At 50.5% G+C, this 23,706-nt stretch overlaps 8 protein-coding genes across 8 annotated transcripts; 4 read left to right on the top strand and 4 right to left on the bottom strand.

Moving 5' to 3' along the window:
- Window positions 1–1,141: 1,141 nt before the first annotated feature.
- Window positions 1,142–2,360, bottom strand: BO85DRAFT_108779 (putative nuclear distribution protein RO10). The gene is made up of 2 exons (XM_025653837.1): window positions 1,951–2,360; window positions 1,142–1,869 (listed from the first exon to the last, which is right to left on the bottom strand). Exons 1-2 carry the CDS (start codon window positions 2,180–2,182, stop codon window positions 1,463–1,465), a joined length of 639 nt encoding a protein of 212 aa, XP_025519491.1. The 5' UTR covers window positions 2,183–2,360; the 3' UTR covers window positions 1,142–1,462.
- A 178-nt stretch (window positions 2,361–2,538) lies between these two features.
- On the bottom strand, window positions 2,539–5,272 carry BO85DRAFT_455724 (uncharacterized protein; the record flags this gene model as incomplete). The annotated part of the gene is made up of 8 exons (XM_025661407.1): window positions 2,539–2,751; window positions 2,812–2,913; window positions 2,974–3,413; window positions 3,471–4,685; window positions 4,744–4,879; window positions 4,958–4,991; window positions 5,055–5,128; window positions 5,186–5,272. 8 exons carry the CDS (start codon window positions 5,270–5,272, stop codon window positions 2,539–2,541), a joined length of 2,301 nt encoding a protein of 766 aa, XP_025519492.1.
- A 1,963-nt stretch (window positions 5,273–7,235) lies between these two features.
- BO85DRAFT_363346 (carbon catabolite derepressing protein kinase Snf1) lies at window positions 7,236–9,882 on the top strand (the record flags this gene model as incomplete). Its single annotated transcript, XM_025655656.1, has 4 exons — window positions 7,236–7,642; window positions 7,729–8,564; window positions 8,644–9,276; window positions 9,335–9,882. 4 exons carry the CDS (start codon window positions 7,236–7,238, stop codon window positions 9,880–9,882), a joined length of 2,424 nt encoding a protein of 807 aa, XP_025519493.1.
- A 370-nt stretch (window positions 9,883–10,252) lies between these two features.
- On the top strand, window positions 10,253–12,374 carry BO85DRAFT_434254 (uncharacterized protein; the record flags this gene model as incomplete). Its single annotated transcript, XM_025658458.1, has 3 exons — window positions 10,253–10,321; window positions 10,351–10,390; window positions 10,441–12,374. 3 exons carry the CDS (start codon window positions 10,253–10,255, stop codon window positions 12,372–12,374), a joined length of 2,043 nt encoding a protein of 680 aa, XP_025519494.1.
- A 30-nt stretch (window positions 12,375–12,404) lies between these two features.
- On the bottom strand, window positions 12,405–14,460 carry BO85DRAFT_109321 (putative MFS transporter). The gene is made up of 6 exons (XM_025653839.1): window positions 14,267–14,460; window positions 14,093–14,167; window positions 13,764–14,016; window positions 13,650–13,691; window positions 13,094–13,577; window positions 12,405–13,020 (listed from the first exon to the last, which is right to left on the bottom strand). The coding sequence occupies exons 1-6, from the start codon at window positions 14,288–14,290 to the stop codon at window positions 12,435–12,437; spliced, it is 1,464 nt and encodes a 487-aa protein (XP_025519495.1). The 5' UTR covers window positions 14,291–14,460; the 3' UTR covers window positions 12,405–12,434.
- Window positions 14,461–15,881: 1,421 nt separating this feature from the next.
- Window positions 15,882–17,893, top strand: BO85DRAFT_412059 (putative monooxygenase; the record flags this gene model as incomplete). Its single annotated transcript, XM_025657550.1, has 7 exons — window positions 15,882–15,956; window positions 16,008–16,798; window positions 16,860–16,915; window positions 16,988–17,036; window positions 17,108–17,297; window positions 17,387–17,490; window positions 17,591–17,893. 7 exons carry the CDS (start codon window positions 15,882–15,884, stop codon window positions 17,715–17,717), a joined length of 1,392 nt encoding a protein of 463 aa, XP_025519496.1. The 3' UTR covers window positions 17,718–17,893.
- Window positions 17,894–18,065: 172 nt separating this feature from the next.
- BO85DRAFT_362209 (RmlC-like cupin) lies at window positions 18,066–22,274 on the bottom strand (the record flags this gene model as incomplete). Its single annotated transcript, XM_025655616.1, has 12 exons — window positions 18,066–18,161; window positions 18,235–18,565; window positions 18,629–18,803; window positions 18,878–19,203; window positions 19,252–19,272; window positions 19,319–19,430; window positions 19,486–19,519; window positions 19,568–20,381; window positions 20,455–20,473; window positions 20,577–20,760; window positions 21,167–21,889; window positions 21,972–22,274. The coding sequence occupies 12 exons, from the start codon at window positions 22,272–22,274 to the stop codon at window positions 18,066–18,068; spliced, it is 3,138 nt and encodes a 1,045-aa protein (XP_025519497.1).
- A 521-nt stretch (window positions 22,275–22,795) lies between these two features.
- On the top strand, window positions 22,796–23,228 carry BO85DRAFT_483608 (uncharacterized protein; the record flags this gene model as incomplete). Its single annotated transcript, XM_025663169.1, has 2 exons — window positions 22,796–22,896; window positions 22,967–23,228. 2 exons carry the CDS (start codon window positions 22,796–22,798, stop codon window positions 23,226–23,228), a joined length of 363 nt encoding a protein of 120 aa, XP_025519498.1.
- Between the last annotated feature and the right edge of the window lie 478 nt (window positions 23,229–23,706).

Consider the following 23,706-nt stretch of genomic DNA (forward strand, 5'->3'; position numbering starts at 1 on the left):
CGTACAACATGGGCTCAGCGAGGATTCACCCAACATTCTTATACCAGACAACCAACGGTTTCTTTCTAGAAAATAAAATCCTCTCTAGATTAAGCCTTACACTGACTGCCACGATTCCAACCCTGCTGATCATGTTGCTGCTGCTTACGCCCCAGGTGATCCTGGGAATAAATGATGATAGTGTTCTTCCCCTTCGGTAGTTGGTTACTTTGGGGATAACATGACTCGTATGGAACACTGGTCCAATTTTGGTTTAATTCTAGCATAGCACTCATTATTACTCACTACATAACGACTAATTAAGCAGGAATGAATTCATAAACATAGTTGCAAAGGTACCAAATTATCATCATCATCATCCATATCTCAGACTGCAAGGCTTAGACCTGCAGATACCCCCTATCGGACTGTTGCTGACCAGCCAGCCCCATCACAAGCAACCTTGTGTAAACACAGAGTATTCATATCGTACACAGTAAGCAGGTGAGACACACTGGCTGTGCCCGACACAGTAAGAATCACGAGTTACCTAGGTACGATTATAGCAATCCTTATACCTCGTATCACACTCACACACACAGACACACATCTGATCACGAGCTCATCTTCTTGTTGCTCTCTCCCCTCCGTCAAATTATTACCTCGTACACACACATATAAGGTAGGCCAAACAAAGAATTTCCCACGACGATATATTCTCCTTCTCATCACAATCACAATCACAACGCACTTTCATGCTCCGCATGCAAGGATCGAGCTCATGAGACAGACATAAATGTACCCGGTCGGGATTCTTCCCCGTGGGTCTTCGTCTCAACATAATATGTACCGTGTATGTACTCCGTAAGGTAAGGTGACTTGTTGTGTCCTTGAAATGAGCCAGGTACCTTTGAGTTCTACTTTCAGCAGGTATTGTAGATACCCACTAACTAATACAGTTAAGTATGGAGTACACACGGATCGCAGTGACTAGTGCTTGATAATAGGGACATGCGCCGTTCTTCCTTCCGGGTTTCGGCGTGGTCGATCAGTCAGTTCTGTCGGGAGTCCAGATCCTCTCCGTGCGTCGTCGGTATACTGCAATCCCGGCTGCCGGTCTTTGTTTGATGGAACCCCCCGAAGGGAGCAAGATCAGAGTGCCGGTCGGTCTGTTTCATGTCCAGATGAAAGAACAGAAGAAATGGAAAGAAAGGACTGACTGATGATTTCCAACGGCTTTACTATCCATTCAGTAATCGTTGCCACACAAGATGATGTCTCTCAATGGATGAATGGATCGTTCGTCTACATACAGTAGAAAGAAAAGATTTACTTACTACACACTATTCTCCTCTATAACCACTATCCTTAACCATGACCAGGACAAACAAAGAGGTATCATATCATATCACAAGCCAAGCACGCTAAAAGAAACATGGGAACCAGAACCAGGAGAAGAAAAAAAAAAGCAACTGCCTCATTCTCACAACTCCTTCGCTCGCCGCTCCCTCACCACTTCCTCCCGTTTGACCTCCCTTTCCACATCCTCCAGTCTTCCTTCCCATTCGGCCCAGCATTCACCGCCACTAACCAGCGCCACTTCGTACCATCGCTGCAAGACTCGAGCAGACCGCACACGTAGCTCGGAGATTTGTTTGGCCTGGTCCTCCTGAGTTTGCGCCAACTGGTCCAGTCGTGGCTGGAGCTGGATAAGCGACGCTGAAGTCTCGGCGTCCGGGATGGGGAGGTCATTCAACGAAGTAAGTCGGGAGGCGGTTTCAGGGAACGCAGAAGCGTAGGATAGGACGATCGAGGCGAGGTTCTGCGTCGATAGATTCTCAGGGAGTGATTTGGAAGGTGTTTGGCGGAAGAGGTCGGGGAAGCGGTCGTCTGGACGAAAGTATTAGTTTAGCTATTGATCCACCCCCCCTACGTACACAGTTCATCAAGTGTAAAAAAGGTCAATCATACGGAGACTCAAAACATCTCTAACGGCGGGGATATTTCTGCTCAGCTTTTCCAGATCCCTTTCTAGGCGAAGAAGACGGCGCGAGACGCTGTCATCGAGAGATGCGGGCTTTGCGGGCGGCGTGGGATTGCCAGTCCAGTTTGCATCGCCGGTCAAGAGGTATGTGAGACGCCGCAGACGGGTCTCGAGGAGCTCAATTGTGGCACCGGCGACCGCGTCGTTTTCGAGGGTCATTGTGTAGGTTGCTTAGTAGAGGGGGTTGGTTACCCTGTTCGGACAATATTGCTAGAACCACGGTTCTCGAATCTCGAATGCTAAGGGGAGACGGCGTCGTTGGGGGTGTGGACAATGCAAACGTGACATACAACATCAACAAACGGCACGTGGGGGAGCCATTCTTTAGTCCCAAACAATGGTCAAACAAAACCCTGTTGATCCTAATCCATCGCTCAGCCTTAAGTTGCTTCTCATTTGACATTCCAAGCGCTATATCTAACTGTGCCAGGTTCTAGATCTCGATTGCGGGACGCCTAGGTATCTAGTCTCTATGACAATAATTACGGATCAACTTATGACTTCAGCCCTGGGTGTCATGTCGCCTTGTCGTCGACTTGGTCCCACATCGCGTCGGCATTCTGCGAAGGTTGCACAGGTCCAGCTGTGCTACTCCGGCTGAGCAAAGGGCGTCCACCTCTTTCCTCCATTTCCTGCCCCCGACCCACTCCCTCGTCAAATGATGGAACCTGGTAGTCAAACACGTTCACATTTGGCGTCGTACGACCTTCCTGTTGGTTGAGCGGTTCCTGTTAGATGCGTCAGCACATAATGTCCTAAGGTTTCAGCTATGGCTCCTGGGAACTGACAGAAGCACTCAATGCACGGTTCTGGCGGCCAGATTGGGTCCTAGTACTATCTGCTTCCTGACATTCGGCCTCAAATGCTTGATTGTCCAAGTGCACAAATTTCTGTAATGACTGCTGTTAGTTCCAGCCACTCTTGCCTCCAATTAGTAGACGTTGTCTTACCTGAAGTTGACTGGGAGCTGGCTCTTCCGGCACGTTCATTGCATTATTATTGGCGTAAACAAGCAAGACATTCTTAGATTCTTCGCGGGCCGCTCGAAGGACCTCAATTTCCCTGACCTTGCGAGCGGTATACCCAATAACGTCGGACTTGTGCAGAGCTGCATCGCCTTCTGAGCTTGTTCCAGCCTGGCGATTCTTCGCATCGTCGGTCGAAAAGCTGATCCGCCACCATTGATACTCGTCATCGGCTGAGGTAGCGCATCCATTCGAGGAGCCTTCCGACACACGGCGCTTCAGGACATAAGTCACATGTGGCTCAGTACACACGCCCCGCAGTGTGTACTTGTGATGTGGTAATTCGCCCGAAGAAGAAGCTTCAGTGAGGATTTTAGAATAGCTCCGGAGGCTTTCCATAGCATCCTGCTTCTTAGTCTCCAGCTCTGTTTCAGGGACCAGTTAGCGCTGAGTGGCAATCATACGGGTCTTCGGGATGTTACCTTTGAGCTTGGCTTCTATTTTACAGGATATCGCTTGCAGCTCATCAGCCACCCTCTGTGCCTCTGCATTCGCCGACTCTGGAGTAAAGGCAGTCGTTTCATTTGACAAGCTCTTGGGCAGTGTCGAGGAAACCGCAGCAGCAGCTTTTTCCAGCGTCTCTCTAGAGGTCAATCCTTGATGAATGACCGACTTAGATGTTGAGAAGCGATTCATCAAGCCCTCTAGTCTGAAGATTTTTTCGTAGATCTGGAGCCTTTGCGCACGGAACTCCCGCGCGAGATCTCGGTTGGCCGCAAGATACCGATCAGGATAGAAAACTGCAGGGATCTTCACATCAACGGGTTTATTAGAGCCTTCCAGCTTGATTGTGAAGACCTCTGCGACGTGTTCTAGCCATACGTCGTCAAGATCTTCGCCCGGCCTGTCGGACCACATGGTGTGATCGATAACATCATAGAGAGTCTGACCATGCTCTTGCTCCACGTAGGAATCTAGTAAGAAGAACTCTTTATCCAATGGTGTGTCATAAATCGAAAGAGGTCGCTTATATGCAGTTGACGAGAATATGGTCGCCAATTGATTGTCTGGGTCTGCCCGGACTGCAGCTTCTTGCCACGATTCCAAAAATCTAGCCGCGCTGCCCTCCGAGTCGTAACTGGACATGCTTTTCAGGTTGGCTAATGCATCAGCACTTCCAAAGGCGCGATCGGTAGTGTCCAAAAATGCTGCCACACGCTGGGCTTCGTATATAATATCATCCCATTCAGTATCACCGTCCTGCGCGTCATCAATAGTGACAATCTTAGGAAGTGTAATAGGCTGGCCGTTCCACCATTGTGGATCTTTTCCATAGTCCGTGAGAAGTCGGTTCCTGAGCAGAAGAGCTTCTCTCGCCAGAGGGATTGAATGAAGGATCGTCAATAGTCCACCCAGGTACATGTTGTCATGGGATGGTCGTATGAAGGCCGGTTCACCGTCTTTCCTCCTCCGCTCTGCTGGATCGGGGCTTATGACAATTTCACGAGAGGTAGAATTGAACAACGTCATTGCCCAGGCGCCTTCATCATAGTGGTCACGAGTAGCTCGACCAAATTTCGCTTCATTCGTTGTGACACCCGTCTCTTGCTGTCCGAGATTTTGATTCAAAGACATGGCCATGGCTTGTTGCAGTTCCCGCTCCTCTTGCTCGGCCAAGGATAAGCCCTTGTTGGCGTCTGCGTGAAGCGGGGTTAGCCTAGCAGGAAATCAGGCAGTCCCTCAGTGTGCCCTCACCGTTAGCAGTCTGTGTTGATGCAGGTGCGCTATGCTGATATTCAGAACCAGATGCCTGTTCACTCGAGTTTAGGGCTGATGGCGGGCGTGAAGGAGCGGTGATCGAGGAACCGGGGGCCGGGTCGGCGTGTTCGATCTGGAACGCTTCATCAAGGCACATCTGTCAGTACTAACTCAAATACACATCACTCTGACGAAAGAGATACAATCATACCAGGAACGGCAGAATCATTTTGGTATCCGATATTCTATATCGACATATGTCTGACAATCAGTCGCTGCTCCCAACACATCGTGCGCAGTTTCAGGACGTCACCTGCGTCTGAGGGCCCGTGGGGTCTTCAAAATAGGCATTTATGGCTTGGTTCGAGTTTAAGTTATTCGCCTACAATCCGATCTAGTCAGTTAAGCTGCAATGGTCCCAACTTAAATCAATGTTCACCTTGAGAAAGCTTATTGCCTGTTCGCGGGTTGAGCTGGTGAAGCTCACGAAGTTCGCAATAGCTTCCTCCGTTGGTTCGGAGGCCATGTCGGAGCCTCCCCGTCTCAATCCCACCGGCTGGAGCAAGTCGCCCTTGCAATAACCCAATAAGTAGAAGCGCCCGATAATAAATTCAACAGACCAAGTGAGGGGCGACTTCCAAAACCGGTCACAGTGCGAAAGCCAGATGTAGCTGATGGTGGAGGATTGTTTGAATCGATCGGGAGAGCTTCCCCACCACATGACATGCGGCTGCCAAGCCCCGGATAGCCAGGCACATTGCCTGCAGCAAACATGCGTCACGAATTCACTAGATAAATCCTAAGCGAATACTACACAATCCATCTACGTGAATATGATATAATTTTCTATCACAATCATGAACTACTACTAGAAACAGTGCTTGAGTGCAGATTGCAATATTTTTGACGGCGATTAAGCTAGGGTTTCGCCTAAGCCGACAGCAGTTCTCCTTTAAGATCCTCGGGAGCACTGCAAATAGCGGACTGATTTGTGCACTTGTTCACTAGTCAGTCAGTGACGATGCTCATTGATAGGCATATGACATGCCTAAATATTCTGCGCATGTTCTAGTCAAGTAATACCTCATGTCAAAGATGTCATCCACTTTGTCGCGTTAGGTATATAGGTATATATATATATATAGTACTTATATATTTTTAGGACAGCGACCTTTTTAACGAGTACTAGTAATATCTGCACGGTGAAAATCTGGCTGCATCTGCTACTAGTAGTAAGTAGTAATTGTACTTATGGTATAATCAAGATCTGGTATTAGTGGCATTAGTAGTACTGGACAAAATGAAAGACTGATGCCATGAATTCAATCGATAACTAAGTATAAGCAGCTCGTGATCTGGCTGGTCAATAGTTACTAGTATATTCTATGATTACTAGCATAATAATCACGATTTTCTTTTCTTGGGCCGAGTACCAGAACATAAGTAGTAAGTAGTAGTCTCAAAGTAATAGAAGTACCAACCAGTATTCAGTACAATACCTTTGTTAGTATGACCATGCCTGCTAGTAACTCAGAGAGACTACTTTACTTACCGCCTGCATGAGACTTGACGTACGGAGTAGATTGAAATTGATTATTTTATCTATATAATGGTAGAGATGATCTCGCAGTTCTAGTAATAATCGGTTCCATTTGAGTGATGGGCCTCAAAGGATGTTTATCTTGTTTATCTTGGTACATCAGTTAGTTGCTTCATTTTAGACCAATCCAATGCCCCGGTCAAACCCAGACACGAGCCAACCATCAGCAGGACAGAGTGTCTGTGCTAAATCTGCTAAATGGATTAGTCGCAGTTACTTTCCATCTAGCCTAAACCCGCCCCATTTTTCCTCTCCATTCATCTGTCCCTTCCCCATTGTCAGCATTATTCCTACCACCGTTGAAGCTACTAGACTAGAGTCCATTTCGTTCGGGATCTTCTCCCACTCTCCAATAATAACAGAAGTTGCACTAGAGAGGTATGTTCAATAGTCCGCTCTGCTATCTATCTACTCTAACGAGACCAGCCAGCACATCAGGGATCATCGTAACCACGGTTACCCAAACCCCCTCCCGCTCTCCTCAATAACCTCTCCGCCCCTCCGTCCGCCCCGCTAGCTGGTGCGTTGTTGATGGTTTTCGGTGTCGACCAGACCGATTCTTCTCCAAGCGCTCCACTTCCACCAAACCTGACCGGTTGTGGGGGAGACCCGATCCTCTATCCACAGCCCGCCCTTTTGATCATATTTTTATTGGGTTTTTCGAACCCAAGCTAGTGAGGCGTCGACCCGAATTCCACGAATCATTCTAGAGCTGCCATCAGGGCGAAAAAAGGGGAGGGAGAGAAAACTAAGAAGAGGGAAGTGAAAAAAAAAGGCAATCTGCCCAAGCGCGGGACCACCCCTCCGGCCAAAATCCATCACGTCACGTTGTCCTCCCCGTCCTTGCCGAACCGACGTCGGCCGTCAACCTCCAGTTCTCCCCGTCAGGATGGCCGCTGCTTTCGACGACGAGGATCTCTCTGTCTCGCTCCCACCCATCAACAATTCCGATCGCTCTCGTGACCGTACCGCCGGGACTGAGCCTCCTTCCAATTCCAACATCCCCGCCATGGCGATGCCTCCGCCATCCCGCCCGATCGGAAAGGGCGGCGAGCCTCCGATGCAGTCACCAGCAACCACCCGGGACATGCAGCGCCTCGACCAGTACCAGACGATCAAGATATTGGGGGAGGGCTCCTTTGGCAAGGTGAAACTGGCCATTCACCAGCCCAGTGGTCGCCAGGTCGCTCTGAAGATCATCTCCCGTCGCAAATTGCTGTCTCGTGACATGGTTGGTCGTGTTGAACGTGAGATCCAATACCTTCAACTGCTGCGGCACCCGCACATCATCAAATTGTACTATTCCCTGCATCATGCCGCAATGGCGGACAGAATCCGATTCGAAAGCTTCAACAATGGCTAACTTGCTGTTTTCCCGACAGGTACACCGTCATTGCCACCAAAACCGACATCGTCATGGTGTTGGAATATGCCGAACGGGAACTTTTCGATTATCTAGTCAAGAGGGGCCGGTGTAATGACGCTGAAGCCCGCAAGTTCTTCCAGCAGATCATATGTGCTGTGGAGTACTGCCATCGTCATAAAATCGTACATCGTGACCTCAAACCGGAGAATCTTCTGATCGATAGCGAGAAGAATGTGAAGATCGCAGATTTTGGTCTGAGCAACATTATGACGGACGGAAACTTTCTGAAAACCAGCTGCGGAAGCCCTAACTATGCAGCGCCAGAGGTTATCTCCGGGAAGCTTTATGCGGGGCCGGAGGTAGATGTTTGGAGCTGTGGTGTCATTCTCTACGTGCTCTTGGTAGGAAGGCTTCCGTTCGACGACGACTATATACCGGCCCTTTTCAAGAAAATTGCCGCGGGCAACTTTCATATGCCTGGCTACATATCCCCCGGAGCTGCTCGGTTAATTAGGTCAATGCTGCAGGTACATCCTGTTCATAGGCTTACTATCCCTGAGATCCGTCAAGATCCCTGGTTCCTTCAAGACCTACCCAAATACCTACAGCCGCCGCCCGAAGAATTCATTGCTACTGGTGTCGATCCGAATAAGGCCATTGATCCCCGCAAGTTGGTCCCGGGGAAGCCCCTGTCAGTGCAGCACAAAATCCATCAAGTAGCTATCTCCAAGCTGGAGAGAAGTATGGGTTATGCCCGCGACGATATCGAGGATGCGCTCAAGAATCCGGAGCCCAGCGCCATCAAGGACGCTTTCTTTATCATCATGGAGAATGAGATGATGCAAACCAATTGTGAGTACTACAGAAGATCTCTTTCTATGGGTCTTTGCTATTGTTTCTGTCTCATGTGAAGCGTGCTGACACTCTCCAGCGCCAACAGACGATAATATGTTGGTACCCCCGGTAACACCCTCGCCTCCTCCCGACAGGATACCTAAGCCTACTGCAACGTCCGGACGAGCAACTCCTGTTCCTGCTCCGGGAACCCCACCTGGTCCTCCAACAAGAACACGTAGTGGTTCGCAACGCCAGAGCTATCAACCGCCTCAGCAGAGCGATGCCGACGATTTAAACGCACCTCGCGTGAGCCATGTTCGGATTTTACCAACGAGTTTACCTTATGTCCACGACCAACTCATGGAACAGCGCGAGCGCGAGCGCGAACGCGAACGTGAGCAAAGAATCCAGGCCACTGACCGGTTATTGGAGGAACAAGCGCAACGTGGTCCAGAATCCGAGGGAGACTCGCGCCGTGGTGGCCGCTCCCCGGAGGAGCAAGAGGCGACTGCAAGGGCTCTGAAGCCGCATTCTCGTAGTATTATAGACCTTGACAAGTTGCGTTTGGAGCCGCCTGAAGGTCGGAGTGCCCCGCATCAACCCAAGAAATCTCGCAAATGGCAGTTTGGCATTCGTTCACGCAATCAGCCTTACGAGGCAATGCTTTACCTTTACAAGGCCATTGAAGCACAAGGCGGGATATGGGAAATCCAGCCAGCTGGTGCAGGTGAGTCCACACTAGATCCACTTCTCGACTCAGGGTGATTAATGTATTTTCTCTTCAGACGGGTTGCAGATTGGAGTCAAGCCGGCCGACGCAGGACAGCCGCAACCGCTGCAGAGCAAGTATCCTGACCTACCATCGGACTACTACATCCCGAAAGAACCGTGGTTCATACGAGCCCGCCTTTTGAAAGAAGGCGTCAGAGCTCCAGGCCCGTCGACCAGTGTCCACAGCAGTCGAAGTGATCTAGAGGAACTTCGCCGCCGCGTCAACCTCTCAAGTGCGCCGGCTTCCTTGGATGACAGGAATTTAACCCCAGAGCACGCGAGCATGTCGGGTCCTTCCTCTGCGACGCAGCATCATTCCATTTCGCGCATCTCTTATGGAGTCTGGGTGTTCGTCGACATCCAGCTGTACCAGCTCGAAGAGAATAATTACATGGTCGATTTCAAATGCGATGGATACCAGAATGTGATCCGTGGCGAAGGGGATGCCGATTGGCATCCCATCAGCAAGCGGTTCTGGAATAAGGAGAAAGAGGTCACTAGTCCCTATCCGTTCCTTGACGTGGCATCGGATTTGGTGGCTCAGCTTGCGGTTGCTAGCTGAGGTCTCAGCGAGTTGTTTCTGGATTTGTGAAGGCGTTCGCATGGGTGTTTTGGAGCATATAATAGGCAGCATTCGGCGTTTCTTGATTGTCCAGCTATGCACCACTGTTTCTATCGGATGCATCTATTTAAGCTGGTAGCTGAGCATCATACCGACCAACCTTTATTTATAATATATTCCACATTTTCCTCATATCAAATAGATCATGTTCAACAGCTTCTTCATGAGTCCGGTCTGAAAGGCGGTCACGCTAGATAGTTGCTTGTCTCCGCATCCGAACTATTCCGCTCTCCGCATTTCTTTTCTTTCCCCGCAAAGACCGAATAGCCTATGGTTCTTTGCTGGCTAATGCGCAAACGCCCTGAAACTGATGGATCGAGTCAAGAAGTTCAAGTGCCACCAATGCAATAGGTCATATACCAAATTCGAACACCTTTCAGTACGTTTTGCACGCCTTTCCTTTGCCAGAGAACCCTTGTTAACAAGGCCCAGAGACATGAGCGAACTCGTAGGTTCTGGGAATGACATTCATTATTGCACGAATCTCACGCTACATAGATACCAATACCAGGCCATTTCGATGTGATGAATGTGGCAGAAGCTTTGGACGAGGTGATGTCCTTGGCCGACACAAGAGGCTCCATGCCCGTTCTCGAGCAAATGCCTCCTCTGATGCTACGCAATCAGTAGGCGGCACAAATGAGGGCAATCTACCCAGTCCCAAAGAATCTGCACTGAGTCTTCTAGGGATGTCTTCGTTCGAGCAGTCTCCATTGTCCGGGAATCAGCAACTGCTCGGCTCTGACAACCTCTTGGATTGGTTTATGCCCGACTTTTGGGGCCCATCGGCCATCCCGCTACCATTTACCGAGCTTCCATATCAACCGCATCTGCAAATATCCAATGGCCCGAACATCCTCTCTGCAGAGGACTCCGGAGTTTCTCAACAAGAACCTGGAAAGATAGCCATGCAGCAAAGCTACAATTTGATAGAGGACCTGTCAAAACGCTTGAACTCGGAATTGCATAGCTCGGGGATCACATCCGCCTTCCTCGACGCATGCTTGCAGCAATTCTTCGAATGGCTTTCACCATGCTTTCCCGTCATACACAAACCGACATTTTCAACACGTGAAACCATCCCACCGCTTCTGCTGAACATGGTAGCCCTCGGTTCCTTGTTTGTATGCCAACCAGATTCATCTCAGAAAGGAGAGATGCTCTGGCGCCTCGGCCATACCGCGGTAGCAACCTCCTGGCAAACACTAAGTAGCCTGCGGGGGCCGCGAGATGCCTGCGACGGTGTCCAGTTGGTCATGACGGCGCTTTTAGGGCAACTATTTGCACTACTCTCCAGCAATGAAAGCATACGAAGAACTGCATTTGTATGGCATGGACTTGGCTTCTACTGGGCGCGAACATCTGGCATGTACGCCGCAGAAGATATGCAACAATACGACATTCCAGGACGAGAAGCCCCAGGCTCGACAAAGCACGCGGCATGGTTGACATGGGCGGCCATTGAAACTAAACGACGCGCAATCCTAGGCCACTATATACTCGACGGCCTAATCTCACAAGCTTCGGGGTCCCCGGCCAGCACTCGTCACCTAATAAATTCCATCAAAACCGCATGCCCTGATGCTGCCTTCCTCGCAAAGACCGCAGACGATTGGATCGTCGAAATGGAAAAATCGAGCCCAACTCAACGTCCCTTCAGCGAAGTCTTTGTCTCCGTCTTCTCACCAGATTATTCGAGTTCCTCCCCACCACGTCTCTCAGCATTCTCTACCCTTGTCACCCTAGAGGGTCTACAATCCCTCATATCCGACCTGCACGAAACCACCGGACCGGTATTCGGCGCAATTTCCGAAAGGCAGATTATCCAAGCTTTGTTAAATATCTACGACAAAAACATCAGTGAAGAATCACCCATCCACGACAACAACTTTCAACTCACCCTCCGATGGCACACCGTCTGCCTTGAACTAGCCGTTTCTTCTGCTTCCTTATGTCGAAGGATATGTCGGGCATATGGTCTGCAGCAGCCACTCGGAGGAATGGCCACCAAGGAAGACCAGCTGTCATTTGACCTTAATCAATGGGCTAGGAGTGCTGGTGCTGTTAGGGCAGCTCTACATGCACTTGCTATTACTCGAATCGTCAGTCAGATTCCGATCAAGTCAGCCCACGCACCTCATATCCCCGCTGCTATATATGCCTCAGCAGTTGTGATGGGTGGATGGTGTTTATCCCGCGAAGAGACGATCCACGTTGGGCCACACACTCCATGGCATGTTATCTGGCGTGAGGGACATGACATCGATCAGTACCTCCGACACGAAGCTACCGACAGGACTAAAGTCCCACTGCTCAATGAGATGAACTTTCTCCAGATCAGTCTGAAAACTATCACGTCGCGCTGGAGCGTGTCTCGTCCTATGGCAGAAACAATTCAACAAATAGCCACATTGGCTCGACAATATCATTGATTGATGAGAAAAAACATATTTAACCTAGGTCATATATATATATATAGAGACTGATCATCGTTAAAAGTACTTGGAAGTTCTCTTCCTGATCCACGGCCCGAAGAAATATAATGGTAATCCCAAAGCGAGGACCGCCCATTGTACAGCAGCGAATTCATAGAACATCTTGTCCACACCCTGGGTGGTCATCCAGTCCACTGATCCCTTGCTCAACCCGAAGGCAACGACGTTCTTGCTAGCATTCACCAATACTAGCGCCTCGCCGCTAGTGTCCGGGTATGAGTCGACAACATATGACAACATCACCGAAGGGACTAGCGTCAACCCTGCTGCAGACATGGCCGAACCTACTGCCGGTATCACATACTGCATGTGGCGGGAGACGGTGTATCCAAAGATAACCAGACCAAGTGGAGTGATGACGAACGGGATAATGAGGGCGGGAACCCGATGCTCCGGTTTATGGACGCCATTATTGCGTTTGCGGAGATAGGCAGAGAGAGCGTCAGTCAGAGGGCCCGCGATGGGCCATACGACGAGAATGCCGACGAAGCTACCAAGCGTCCAGAGGCCGAGAGCAGCAGAGGAGAAGTTATATGGCGGAGGGGAGAAGATGTTGGCAGAAAGGGTGGATATAGAGACCACACTGTCGGCATAGCATAGTCAGATCGCTTATTCCATGAAACAACCTGGCTCAGAACGGGGAGTGGGGAACCTACCCTCCTAATACAACACCGTACATCATCGCAGCTATCAAAACTCCCGGGACTAGAAGCATAGGCAACGGTAGCCAGAACAGCCGAGCCAGATGCTTGAAGACACCATTTTCTCTTGCTGCATCCGATAGGCCAACTTTAAACAAACTCTTCCAATACCCTCCGTAGGAGAATTGTTGCTGCTGCTGCCGCCGCCAGGTGTTGACGTCGGGTACGGCCTCCACGTGGCTCTGGTAGGCCTCGGCCTTCTCCTTATCGTCCACATCCAATTGCTCCTCGGGACCAGGCTCGTAGAGCGTCTCTGGAAGAAAGAAGAAGGTAGTTACGAAGTTGACTGCAGCAATAATGAGACACAGGATGAAGAACCAGCGCCAGCCACGGGCAGCAACGAGGTAACCAGCGATGAGGGGACCGACTTGGGAGCCAGCCGAGAGGAAGAGAGCGTAGATTGCCATTGCACTGGAGTAGTTGCGTTCGTAGAACATGTCTAGGGCAGGCTTGTTAGTGGATCTGCTCGCTTCGTTTTATATGTTTTCTTGGAAAAAAATGGAATGCCAACCAGCAAGGATACTAGGCCCCAATGACTCGATCGATCCATAGCCTGTGGCTGTTAGCAAAGACCCCTAGGGATTCATCACACGGACAGAATTCCAGGAATGGTTATATATCATACCAAAACTAGCAAACACTCTAGCTCCCATCAAGCTATTGTAGTCCTTTGCGACGACCGTCCAGATTATCCCAGCGACAAACATGGCCATGGACACGAGTACAACCGGGCGTTTTCCGAAGCATAGTGCCAGCGGCATCCAGACCAGATTGGCTAGGCCCATGGACAAGACGGACCACGAGATTAGGTCAGCGAGCTTTTGGTATTCGACGTGGAGATCGGCCGCGAGGGAGTCGAAGCCGGTCGCTATCCCTGACTAATGTGGAACATTGCGTGTGAGTAGTGCTGGTCCAGACAACTGGGATTATCCAGATGGTGGGTAAGTATCATACTGAGTACATATTGCCCATGAAGACGAATACATTGACGGTGAGTAGAGCTGCATATCGGACTCTGCGGGGATAGAGCTGTAAATTCCCAATAGGAGGACATAGAACAGATGGTCAGCGCTTGTTTCCAGTTTGTTTATTTTCCGATTCGATGATGAAGAGGAGGGAGGGACACACCCTAGGATCTATTTGGGATGCCATATTGTACTATGATAGAAGTACTAGTACTAGTACTAGTAGCAGTACTATTGGACAATTATCAGGCCACCCAGGGTCCAACTGTTGTGAGGAACAGAAGAAAGGTCATACGATGCCAAGTTCTATATATCTAGAGATGGAGCGGATCATATATCGGCAGTTGGGTTGTTGTCACTAACTACCCCGGTTTTACCCCACACAATCTATTCCATCATCACATGGGCTAAACCCACCGGAATCTCCATGAACAGGGTAGTGACTGGCGTTGAAACGCCACTTCATCCCGGGATGTGGCCCTCGGGTTCCCCGAATATTCGGGACCACGTACGATCCTGCGCCGTAGATGGATTGTGATAGGAAGAGCGAGATAGAGTACACTAGTGGCGTAAAGCTACCGAATAATAGTGCCCCGTCCAGAGGCCCATGCTGCTCAATAGGAGAGCCTGTACGGTGTTCTCTCTATATTAACGGCGGCTGGGGGACTGAGTCGAAGTGCCTCTGGGAGGGGTCGTATCTAGGCGTTATGGCCGTAAAGTCTGCGTCTCCGCCCTGCGCGGGTTCTTCCCGACGTCATGACCTCAGTCTTTGTTTGCTTTATGATAAAAAAGAGCTTTGCCTCTAAGTGCTCCTGATAGGACCTTCGAGCAACGGACACGTGGGATACTGGTGCCTGGTAAGTGGGGAAGGTCATGCTTAGTATTCAGTGCCAGGAGAGCTTACCTCGGCGAATCAAGTCAAGCATAGACCGTGCTTAGAGCGTTCCCAACTTTGGGTAAGCTGTCTGTGAGCTCGTCTATTCTTTGGCTGTCAGATGAGTCTAGCCTCCGGCAGGTCTGGTAGCGAGATTCCAAACAGCGAAGCTAATCTCCAGTCGTACTTGTCAGCACTTGCGTGAGTGACTTCATCCCCAAAAGATTCCTGGTCGATTAACAGTTTCTTCGGTTGAGACAGATATGCTTTCGGATATTTCTGCCTGCTTTAGTCGATCCACTTCGCAGAGACGACATCAACCACGAGCATGAATTGACTTTACCTATGGACCATGGAGTGTACCATGGATGGCAATTCGAACATGGGGTTGGGGAGAAAGCACAATGAATTCAGCAGGGCGAAAAGCAAAGGCCCCACGTGACGGAGTCACCTGCTCTGCCATTCTCGACTTGTGGGGGCTTCTCTCTTTTTCACTTTCGCGCGATGGCTTCGTATCATAGCCCTCCACGGAATTTCCGTTCGCCAAATCCCAACATACGTTACCATTTCCGTGCCAGCCAAGGCACTAGACCCCGGATCCCCCGCAAGTTGCTCAAGATGAGGAATGGGGATGAACGTCAGCCACTGGAACCGTTGCATCACACCCCCCGGATATCCCGACCCTCGGGAAAGCCGGGGACTTCGGGGCTAATCCTACAAATCAGCCCCAGTTTGAGCTCAGGAATTCTCTCCTATCTGGACCAATTGACGATTTGTGATTGCGGATAAGTGCAGCTCCGGCGGCAAAGCGTGTCGTCGTGGATTTAAAGAGCAACAAACATCGCGATTGCCTCCTTACTTGCCATTCCGCATTGCCATTAATATCCCAGACGCCTCTGCCACCATGGGCATCTTCAACAGTGTTCTCGGGAGAAGTGAAGGATCCACAATGGTGTGTTCTATCCCTGAGTCGTACCAAGTAACTTTAGAAAGGGGAGGTGATGAAGATAAATACTAAACCATCAAATAGAGCCATCAAGACTCACACCTTGACATCATCGTCGTGGGCGCAGGCCTCAGTGGCCTCGCCACCGCCATTTCCTGCGCCATGTCCGGCCACACCGTTACAGTTCTCGAGCAAGCGAAAGAGTTGGCAGAAGTTGGCGCTGGTCTTCAGATCACTCCCAATGCTTCCCGCTTGTTCTCACACTGGAAGCTCCCCGAGAAGCTATGGACCGACGCTGCAGAGCCCACTTCCTTAACAGTCCACCGCTACACAGGCGAAGTCCTCGCCCATGAAGATTCATTTAACCGGAATATCCGTTCCAAGTACTCTGCACCCTTCATCGACCTGCACCGCGTAGACCTGCAACAAGCACTATATGCGCGAGCCAAGGAGCTCGGCGTGACCTTCCATCTCGACGAGAGAGTTAACACCATTGACTTCGATACTACTACCGTCACCACCCTCAGCGGCAGAACTGTTTCCGGGGATCTAATTGTCGCCGCAGATGGACTCTGGTCCCGGTGCCGGGAATGCTACTGCGGGAAAAAAGACGACCCCATTCCCACGGGAGATCTGGCGTATCGGATTGTCCTAACGGCAGACCAGATCTCAGACCCGGACCTGAAAGCTTGGGTTGAGAACCCGACGGTACATTTCTGGATCGGACCTGGGGCACATGCAGTAGGGTATTCCCTGCGCGGAGGGAAGATGATGAATATTGTTCTCCTGGTACCGGATGATTTACCCCCGGGAGTATCTCGACAGACCGGCTCGCTGGACGAGATGATGCGCTTATTCGTAGGTTGGGATCCAGTGTACGTTTGCTTCCCCCACCACAAACACTTCAATAATCCCCAAGAAACTGATATAGTACAGCTTAACCCGCTTCCTGGGCTACGTCAACGGCGTTGACAAATGGAAACTCATGCACCGTAAGTACACCAGCACCAGCACCACCCCAACCCGATCCCCCTGTCATCTACTAACCAACTGGATCGACTCAGACGCCGAAATGGAATCCTGGATCAACGACAAATCCAACCTCGTCTTCATGTACGTAGTCCAATCCCCCTTTCCCCCAGTCCAACCCACCCACCAACTAACCAACCCAACCAAACCTCCAGCGGCGACGCCTGCCACCCAATGCTCCCCTACCTCGCACAAGGCGCCAACTCATCCCTCGAAGACGGCGCCGTCCTCGGAGGTCTCCTCGGCCACATGAAACACAAATCCGACCTGCCCGCTATCCTCCGTTTATACGAGAAGCTGCGCAAGTCTCGAGGTGAAGCTATCGTGAGGGAGACGTTCAAGCAGGTTAGTTGGCCACATACAACTCCCACCCCACCCCACCCTCCAGGAAAGCACAAATATACTAACCAGTGGTTGTTTTCTAAACACAAAAGCGAAACGACTTCCACATGCACGACGGCCCCGAACAAGAAAAACGAGACCAATTATTCCTTTCTCAGCTGGGGAAGGAGCTCAAAGGGGCTTTTCCGAGTCGGTGGTATGTACTATTACTAATCCATCCCCCACCCCCATCTTCTTCTGGTTTGAGAAGTAAGGGGGGTTAGAAAGTCAGCATATGCTAATACGATAATGTGTAGGACGTGTCCTGAAGTTCAACCATGGCTTTATGGATATGATGCGATCAAGGAGGTGGAGAACGTGGTGGAGCAGAATCCGCGGTTGTTTGGTGGTAGTAAGAGGAGGGGGGTTACTTCGCATCTATAGAATAGTAGTGTTTTAGTTGGGTATAGATACAGTATGGAGTGATCAGTGGATCTATAAATTCATCTATTCTATCTAGGTTTTTTGATTCGGTGGAGGGGCGTGATTTAGTTACTTGTCTTCAATTGTTCTAATTACGTGGGTCACTAGGTAACTATCAATAGCAGTTTCTTTAGATCACTACTAGACCAGATCCAGGAGGTAGACAATGAAATAGTAGACTATGAAGTCATATATGAGTTCCGCTAACTAGCTATATACAAGTCAACCCCACTATACAAGACCCCCAAGTCCCTAATATCGACCAATGGAATTGCATAGCACATGGTAAAATATAGTAGTAATACATGGTCACCCATCCAACATCGGCAACCCTCCCAAATCATCGAACAGTCTAGCGATGCCTTCAAAGGAACAATCCGGGAAGCCGAAGCCATACGCCCATTCCTATACCCCCTGTATTAGCAACTCTGTTTCTCCATTTGTACATGAAGCGGGTTGAAGGATCGAAACAACATACCGGAATATCAAACCCTGTCTGGGCAGTAGCCGAAGCAGATGCTGCTGCTGCAGCTCCTGGGTCAGTAGTAAAGTCGGCAAGTTTGGTTCCATCGTTGCTACTGGATGGTGTGGTAGCGGATTGAACATCGATGGGCCGGGATTCTCGCAAATAGTGTTTAATAATCTCGACAGATTTACGCGCCACCACGGATTCGTCCATTGCTTCGAGGATCTCGACGGCCATTTCGACGGAGCGGCGGAGCGGGATGGTTTCGGCGCACATGCCTAGTTTGGACATGGGGAGGAGGAGGGTGGACGTGGCGAACATGACATATGTGGTGTTGTACCACCTAATTTTGGGTTAACTGGAATATAGAAGGGAGGGTGTAGGAAGAGGTATAAGACAGGCGTACCAGCAGCGGAAGAATGTGTGAATTCGGTAAATATCGTAAATGACTTGAATGGTTTTCATTGCTGCGTCGAGACATTTGGCGATCGTTTCTTCTAGTTCCATAGGGGTATGTCGTAATTTGCGTGTGAAGTAGCTGAGGAATGGTCGGAACAGGAGCATCTTCACGTTGTAGTAGCCTGGTCGGGAAGGTTTAGTGTCTGTGACTGAAACAAATGATGAGGACGTGTAGGGGAGGAATGCTTACGAATACCGAGCACTAAGCGTTGCCTTCGTGCCCATTTCGGATCTCTCAACGCCCCTCCTGTTGCTCGTTGAACAATGTCTGGTTTGATCCTGTCCGGCAGTCTCGCCATCCATCGGTCTAGCTCATTTTCAATTTGGAGTGCGAGATGCAGCTTCTCTTGTAACGTAATACGCGAATGGTATATCTGCACAGACACCTTGCGGATGATGTATGCAAAATCCACCATCCATGGGATAACAGCGTACTCAGAGTCGTCTCTCTCAGGTAATGCCCGGTTGTGGTACTCATCCATGCCTAGAGTATCTGGACGGCCTACAGAAAAGCTCATTTCACTGGTGGGGTTAGGACCATGACTGAACCGGATGTCCAGAAAGACTTACATCTCCAAAGAGAACAGTCCCCTGCCAGGGTTAGCGTGAGATCTATCCAAGCAGGGCACGAACCTACCACCACGTCTTTGATATCCACTCCGAGCGTTGCTCTGTCGAACTGCGCACCTCACGATTGAACCCAGCAGCTAGACATGTGCGGATAGCCAGACCCAGGTACATGTACGCCACTAAGCCATGTCAGCTTATCAGTCGCAAAAGCAAGTAGCGAAGTAGTTTACTTACAGTTCGGATTCAGCTCGTTCTGACAGATTTTAGCCTAGACCAGGTCAGCCCGTACTTCGCCCAGGAAGAGAATATCTCATACCATAAGGTATAGACATTGCACCGTATCCAGAGTATTCGAGAACTGCAGGTAGTTGAGGTACATCTGGGCCTCCCCAAACAGCTTCCTACTCCATTCGAACCGGGTCAGTCCACCCAGCCTGTCCTCATCCCAGACCCGGACCAGGGCCCCGAACGACAGGATACTCAGATACAAGGCAACAAAACTCGGCTCTGGCTGAACGCCACGATTGAACCAGAGACTGTGCGCCCGAAGCAAGAAGTCCTCCTTATCAATAAGAGGATGAATGAAATGAATATTCTCAAAATAGCCGTTGATGAATGCATGAGCCTGCTCAAAGTAATAATTCTGTTCCCGTAAGGTCAAGGGCTGGGCGGAGCCGGTACCCGAGGGTGAAAAGCTCGAGTTGTGCAGCGTCGAGACAATCGAATATCCCGGGTCCTCGAGACGTGCATCCCGACGCTCCAAGGAGCGTTGCGGCTCCCGTGCCTTTTGGAGATGACCGAGGAGAGCCGTTGAAGAAGTGCTGCCGTGAAATTCGATACCGTTGGTGTGGTGATTTAGTTCGCTGATTTCATCCCCCACCGACTCCCCAGCTTCGTCATGGTGTTCGTAAATGAAAGGCGCATCTTCTCTCGGCGTGGATGCAGCGCGAGGCAGCGACAATGGAGTCGCCTCAACGCCCACTGGGGGAGGAGGAGCTTGCTTGGGTCCCGAGCTTGGTTGTACTATTACCTTCTGGGACCGCGAGGAATGCTGGGACGTAACGTCCGCCTCTGCCAACCTTAGTCGAGCCGTCAGCTCGTCTACTTTGCGCTCTAGATCAGCGACGTATCTGTCTGATGTATCAGCAAATACCAAGGCACGAACTAGCTAGCTAGTTACTATATTGGCGAACGATAATATACATACCGTGCAGACCTGCTGCTTTCGCGTTGACGGTAATTCCCTTGATAGACGCAATTGAGTTGGCTTTCTAGAAAGGAGGTTAGTTCAGGATGGGAACAGCTTATCGCGATAGTCGGCATACTTTTACAGTGCGCGCAGGGATACTGCTCGTCGCACTTGTACTTCTTGGCCCTGCAGCGGTCGCATGCTTGTGCAGCGCGAGGGCGTTTGGCCCGCGGCGGGGGAAGAGAATCATCACCCGCGGTGTGAATGGGGGGCGACTCATCCATCATCCATCTAGACGAAGGTAAACGACATAGGGAAAACTGGGGTATGTATCCAAAACGAACTATAAGGACAATAGTGGAGGCAAATTGAAGATAAGGAGGAAGTAGTCGATCGTAGTAGAGGCCGAAGTTAATCGCAAAAAGGATGAAGTTGGAAAGGGAGACTCGGCCGGGATTTCCGATCGTGAGCATCACGTGGGAACCCTCTGCGGGGTCCCCGCGGGGTGCAGAAGAAAAAATTAATTAAATGAAATGGATTCGATTCCTTTCCACTTTTCTTAACTAACTAATACAAATAAGGTAGAGCATGACAGGTATCGCTAATAGTTCCAGTTCCAATAGTCGTCACAAGGCTCAATTGAGCCACGCTAAGTTCATGCATCCACGTCATCCACCCTTTCCCCCTTCCTCCTTCTCTCTCTCCCCTCTAGAGTTCAATGGTCACATTCAACTCGGACGCCACAGACCCAACCTCCGCCGGGTTCCACTCCGGCACTTGGTCAGGTAGAACGGCACCTTCGAATGGTGTGCCCAACCGATGGATCAAAGTCTCAATGCCATCGCCATCGGTAAATGACCAGACCCGCACATACCGACTGGCGAATCTTAGAGCGAACGCCTGACCGGCCGGGATCACAACTGTCTCTCCTTCGCGGAAAGTTGACTCGGGGCCATCCTTCAGCTGGACGGTCAATGTCCCCTCCTGAACACATAAACAGTGATCCACCGACTGGAAGGTCAGGAATTTAGAAAGTAGAGTTTCGCCGTATGTCTTAGAGGATTCAATGCTGGAAATGGCGCAGACACCCTGGCTCTGACGGGTGGTGATAAATGGTCGGGACATGACACCTCCCAGCATCCATTTGGGACCCGTGTTGGCGTGCAGGAAATATGGTTGTGACGACTCGGGGAGCTTCTCCTCATCTGCACTCCACTCCCCTAGGGCAGGAGGTTGGTAGTGTGGTTGGAACACGACGTCAAAGTCCTGCTTCGCAGCCATCACTTTGGGTATTAACAGAGCCTTGAGGTCGCGGTCGTCGTTCTCGGGAACCAGGATACCCTCATAAGGCTCGGACACGTAGCGGAAGAAGTCGACCCAGTCGCCGGGAGTAACGACGCCGTAGGTCTCGGTATGTGGTCCCAGCAGTTCCGGGTTATGAACCACAGTCTATCGTAGACATTGGAGAGTCAGTCGTGAGCGAAGAAAGGGAGGACAGGAAATGAAGCATAGCAAATAGCATCTGACATACAGGAGGGACATAAGCGAAATCTCCAGGCCCCATTATCCGACATTTGTCTCCATTCCACAGTTTCAAGAAGCCCTTGGTCACCAGGAAGACATCATGGGCGTGGTTGTGATAGTGAAAGCCCGGGGCGTCTGAAAGGACAGCCCCGCTCTGAAAGACAGCCATGAGGCCATTGGTCTGCTTAGAGGAAGCCAGGATACGAAAGGCTCCTTTGCTCCCCGGAATCGTGATGCGTTCACCCTCCAATTGCGGGATCGCATAAGGAACCCTCCCCTGCGGGGGCTGTTCAGTGAAAGACAAGGCCATGTTGTAGGAAAATCAGAGCGTTCCTTAATGAGTAAGGAAAGGACAAGCAGATTTTGAGTTCAGGGGCAGTCATGGTTCCTACATATAGGTTTCTGGGGGAAACAGCATTCGGAACCTGAGGTGGAGTGATCGTCCTCGCGTCTTGCCCCAAACTCCAGAACTCTCATTGCCGGCTGTCGGATATGCCGTGGGATGGGTGGAGGTCGGGATATCCGGGGGTGGGAGTGACAGAGGCGTAGCGAAAATGGTTCCTTAGATTATTCAAGAGGATTGTGGAGGGGGCGAATGAAATGACCCTTGCACTTCTTCGCATCCGAGGCAAACCAATGGTCCTGAATCCAATATGGAGAGAAGCTCGGGAAAACTCACCCCGGGAGCTGACGTCACTCCATCCAAGCATCTGGCAATTCATTTCCCTATTGGTATCTGGCGTGAAACAGTAAATACATCGAAACGAAGTGCGACGACGATGGACTATCGTGACATGGTGCGCAATCAATAATCCTCAACAGGTTTCCTGCATGGAAGGCCATGCTTCCCTCTATGTCCTGATGCGCCTGCACTTCGCCAAAAAAGAAACCGCCGCAGAGCCGTCCTTATGGTCCTTCATAAATCAAAAAGGGTACGATAGCGCAACACATGTAAGCAGTCGAATGAGTGTCCGAAAGCCAACTGGGCACACGGGCGGCCAGCGCCCTTTTTACGACGTCCCTAAGAATCCTCTATACCGTCCGTGGTGAATTAGTCCCTGCTCCGACGTGTCCGCCTGAAGAGCTCTCGTCGCTGTCCCCCGACCGCCTTCCGTTCCCAACGGGCCTGGTATCAGAGGATAAGGTGGATGAGCTCCTGCTCAGAGATGACGGCGAAGCAGGGACAGATGAATTCGGTGTGGTGCCTTGTGAGGATCCAGCAGAGCCCTTGAACGCTGCCGCCGCAGCGGCCGGATTGCAGTGAGGACATATGAAGACATTAAACCCACGGCCGTTGCAGCTACTACAAACGGAGTTTCTGATCCCGATTAGCATTGGCAACACGATCCAAGAATGATTGGATGCATCGACTGACCGTGGTGCGTTTCCCGCACAGCTTCGGCATGTCACCACTGTTCGCCCCCCAATGCAGGAGGTATGCCCCGGGTCTCGTTGATACATTAGTCCGGCTTGATGAGACGTGTCTTCTGGAACGAGGACGAGATGGTAATATGTAGTCCAAGAATAGGCTATGCTCAGAAACTGGTTCCACAACCTTAAAGAGGGTTGATACGTTGATCGGACAGAGAGAAAGAATCAAGAGTCGGATATGCTACTTCCCATGACCAAACGCAGTATTTGTAGGGGGGCCACTGGGCTTATCAATCATCAAGATGAGACATAGAATCGGCGAAGATTCCCGGATAGGAAGGTAATGAGAAAGAAAAAAGCAAATGCGAATT

This window comes from Aspergillus piperis, assembly GCF_003184755.1.
Source record: "Aspergillus piperis CBS 112811 unplaced genomic scaffold BO85scaffold_2, whole genome shotgun sequence".
Lineage (NCBI taxonomy): Eukaryota > Fungi > Ascomycota > Eurotiomycetes > Eurotiales > Aspergillaceae > Aspergillus > Aspergillus piperis.

Bases quoted from the DNA above. Each gene is read 5' to 3' on its own strand.
- BO85DRAFT_108779 (XM_025653837.1), bottom strand. From the start codon at position 2,182: ATGACCCTCGAAAACGACGCGGTCGCCGGTGCCACAATTGAGCTCCTC. The intron at 1,870-1,950 runs GTATGATTGACC...ACTTTCGTCCAG, and splicing joins TAGAGATGTTTTGAGTCTCC to ACGACCGCTTCCCCGACCTC.
- BO85DRAFT_109321 (XM_025653839.1), bottom strand. From the start codon at position 14,290: ATGGCATCCCAAATAGATCCTAGG. The intron at 14,168-14,266 runs GTGTGTCCCTCC...GGGAATTTACAG, and splicing joins CATCCCAAATAGATCCTAGG to CTCTATCCCCGCAGAGTCCG. The intron at 13,692-13,763 runs GTATGATATATA...TAACAGCCACAG, and splicing joins TAGAGTGTTTGCTAGTTTTG to GCTATGGATCGATCGAGTCA.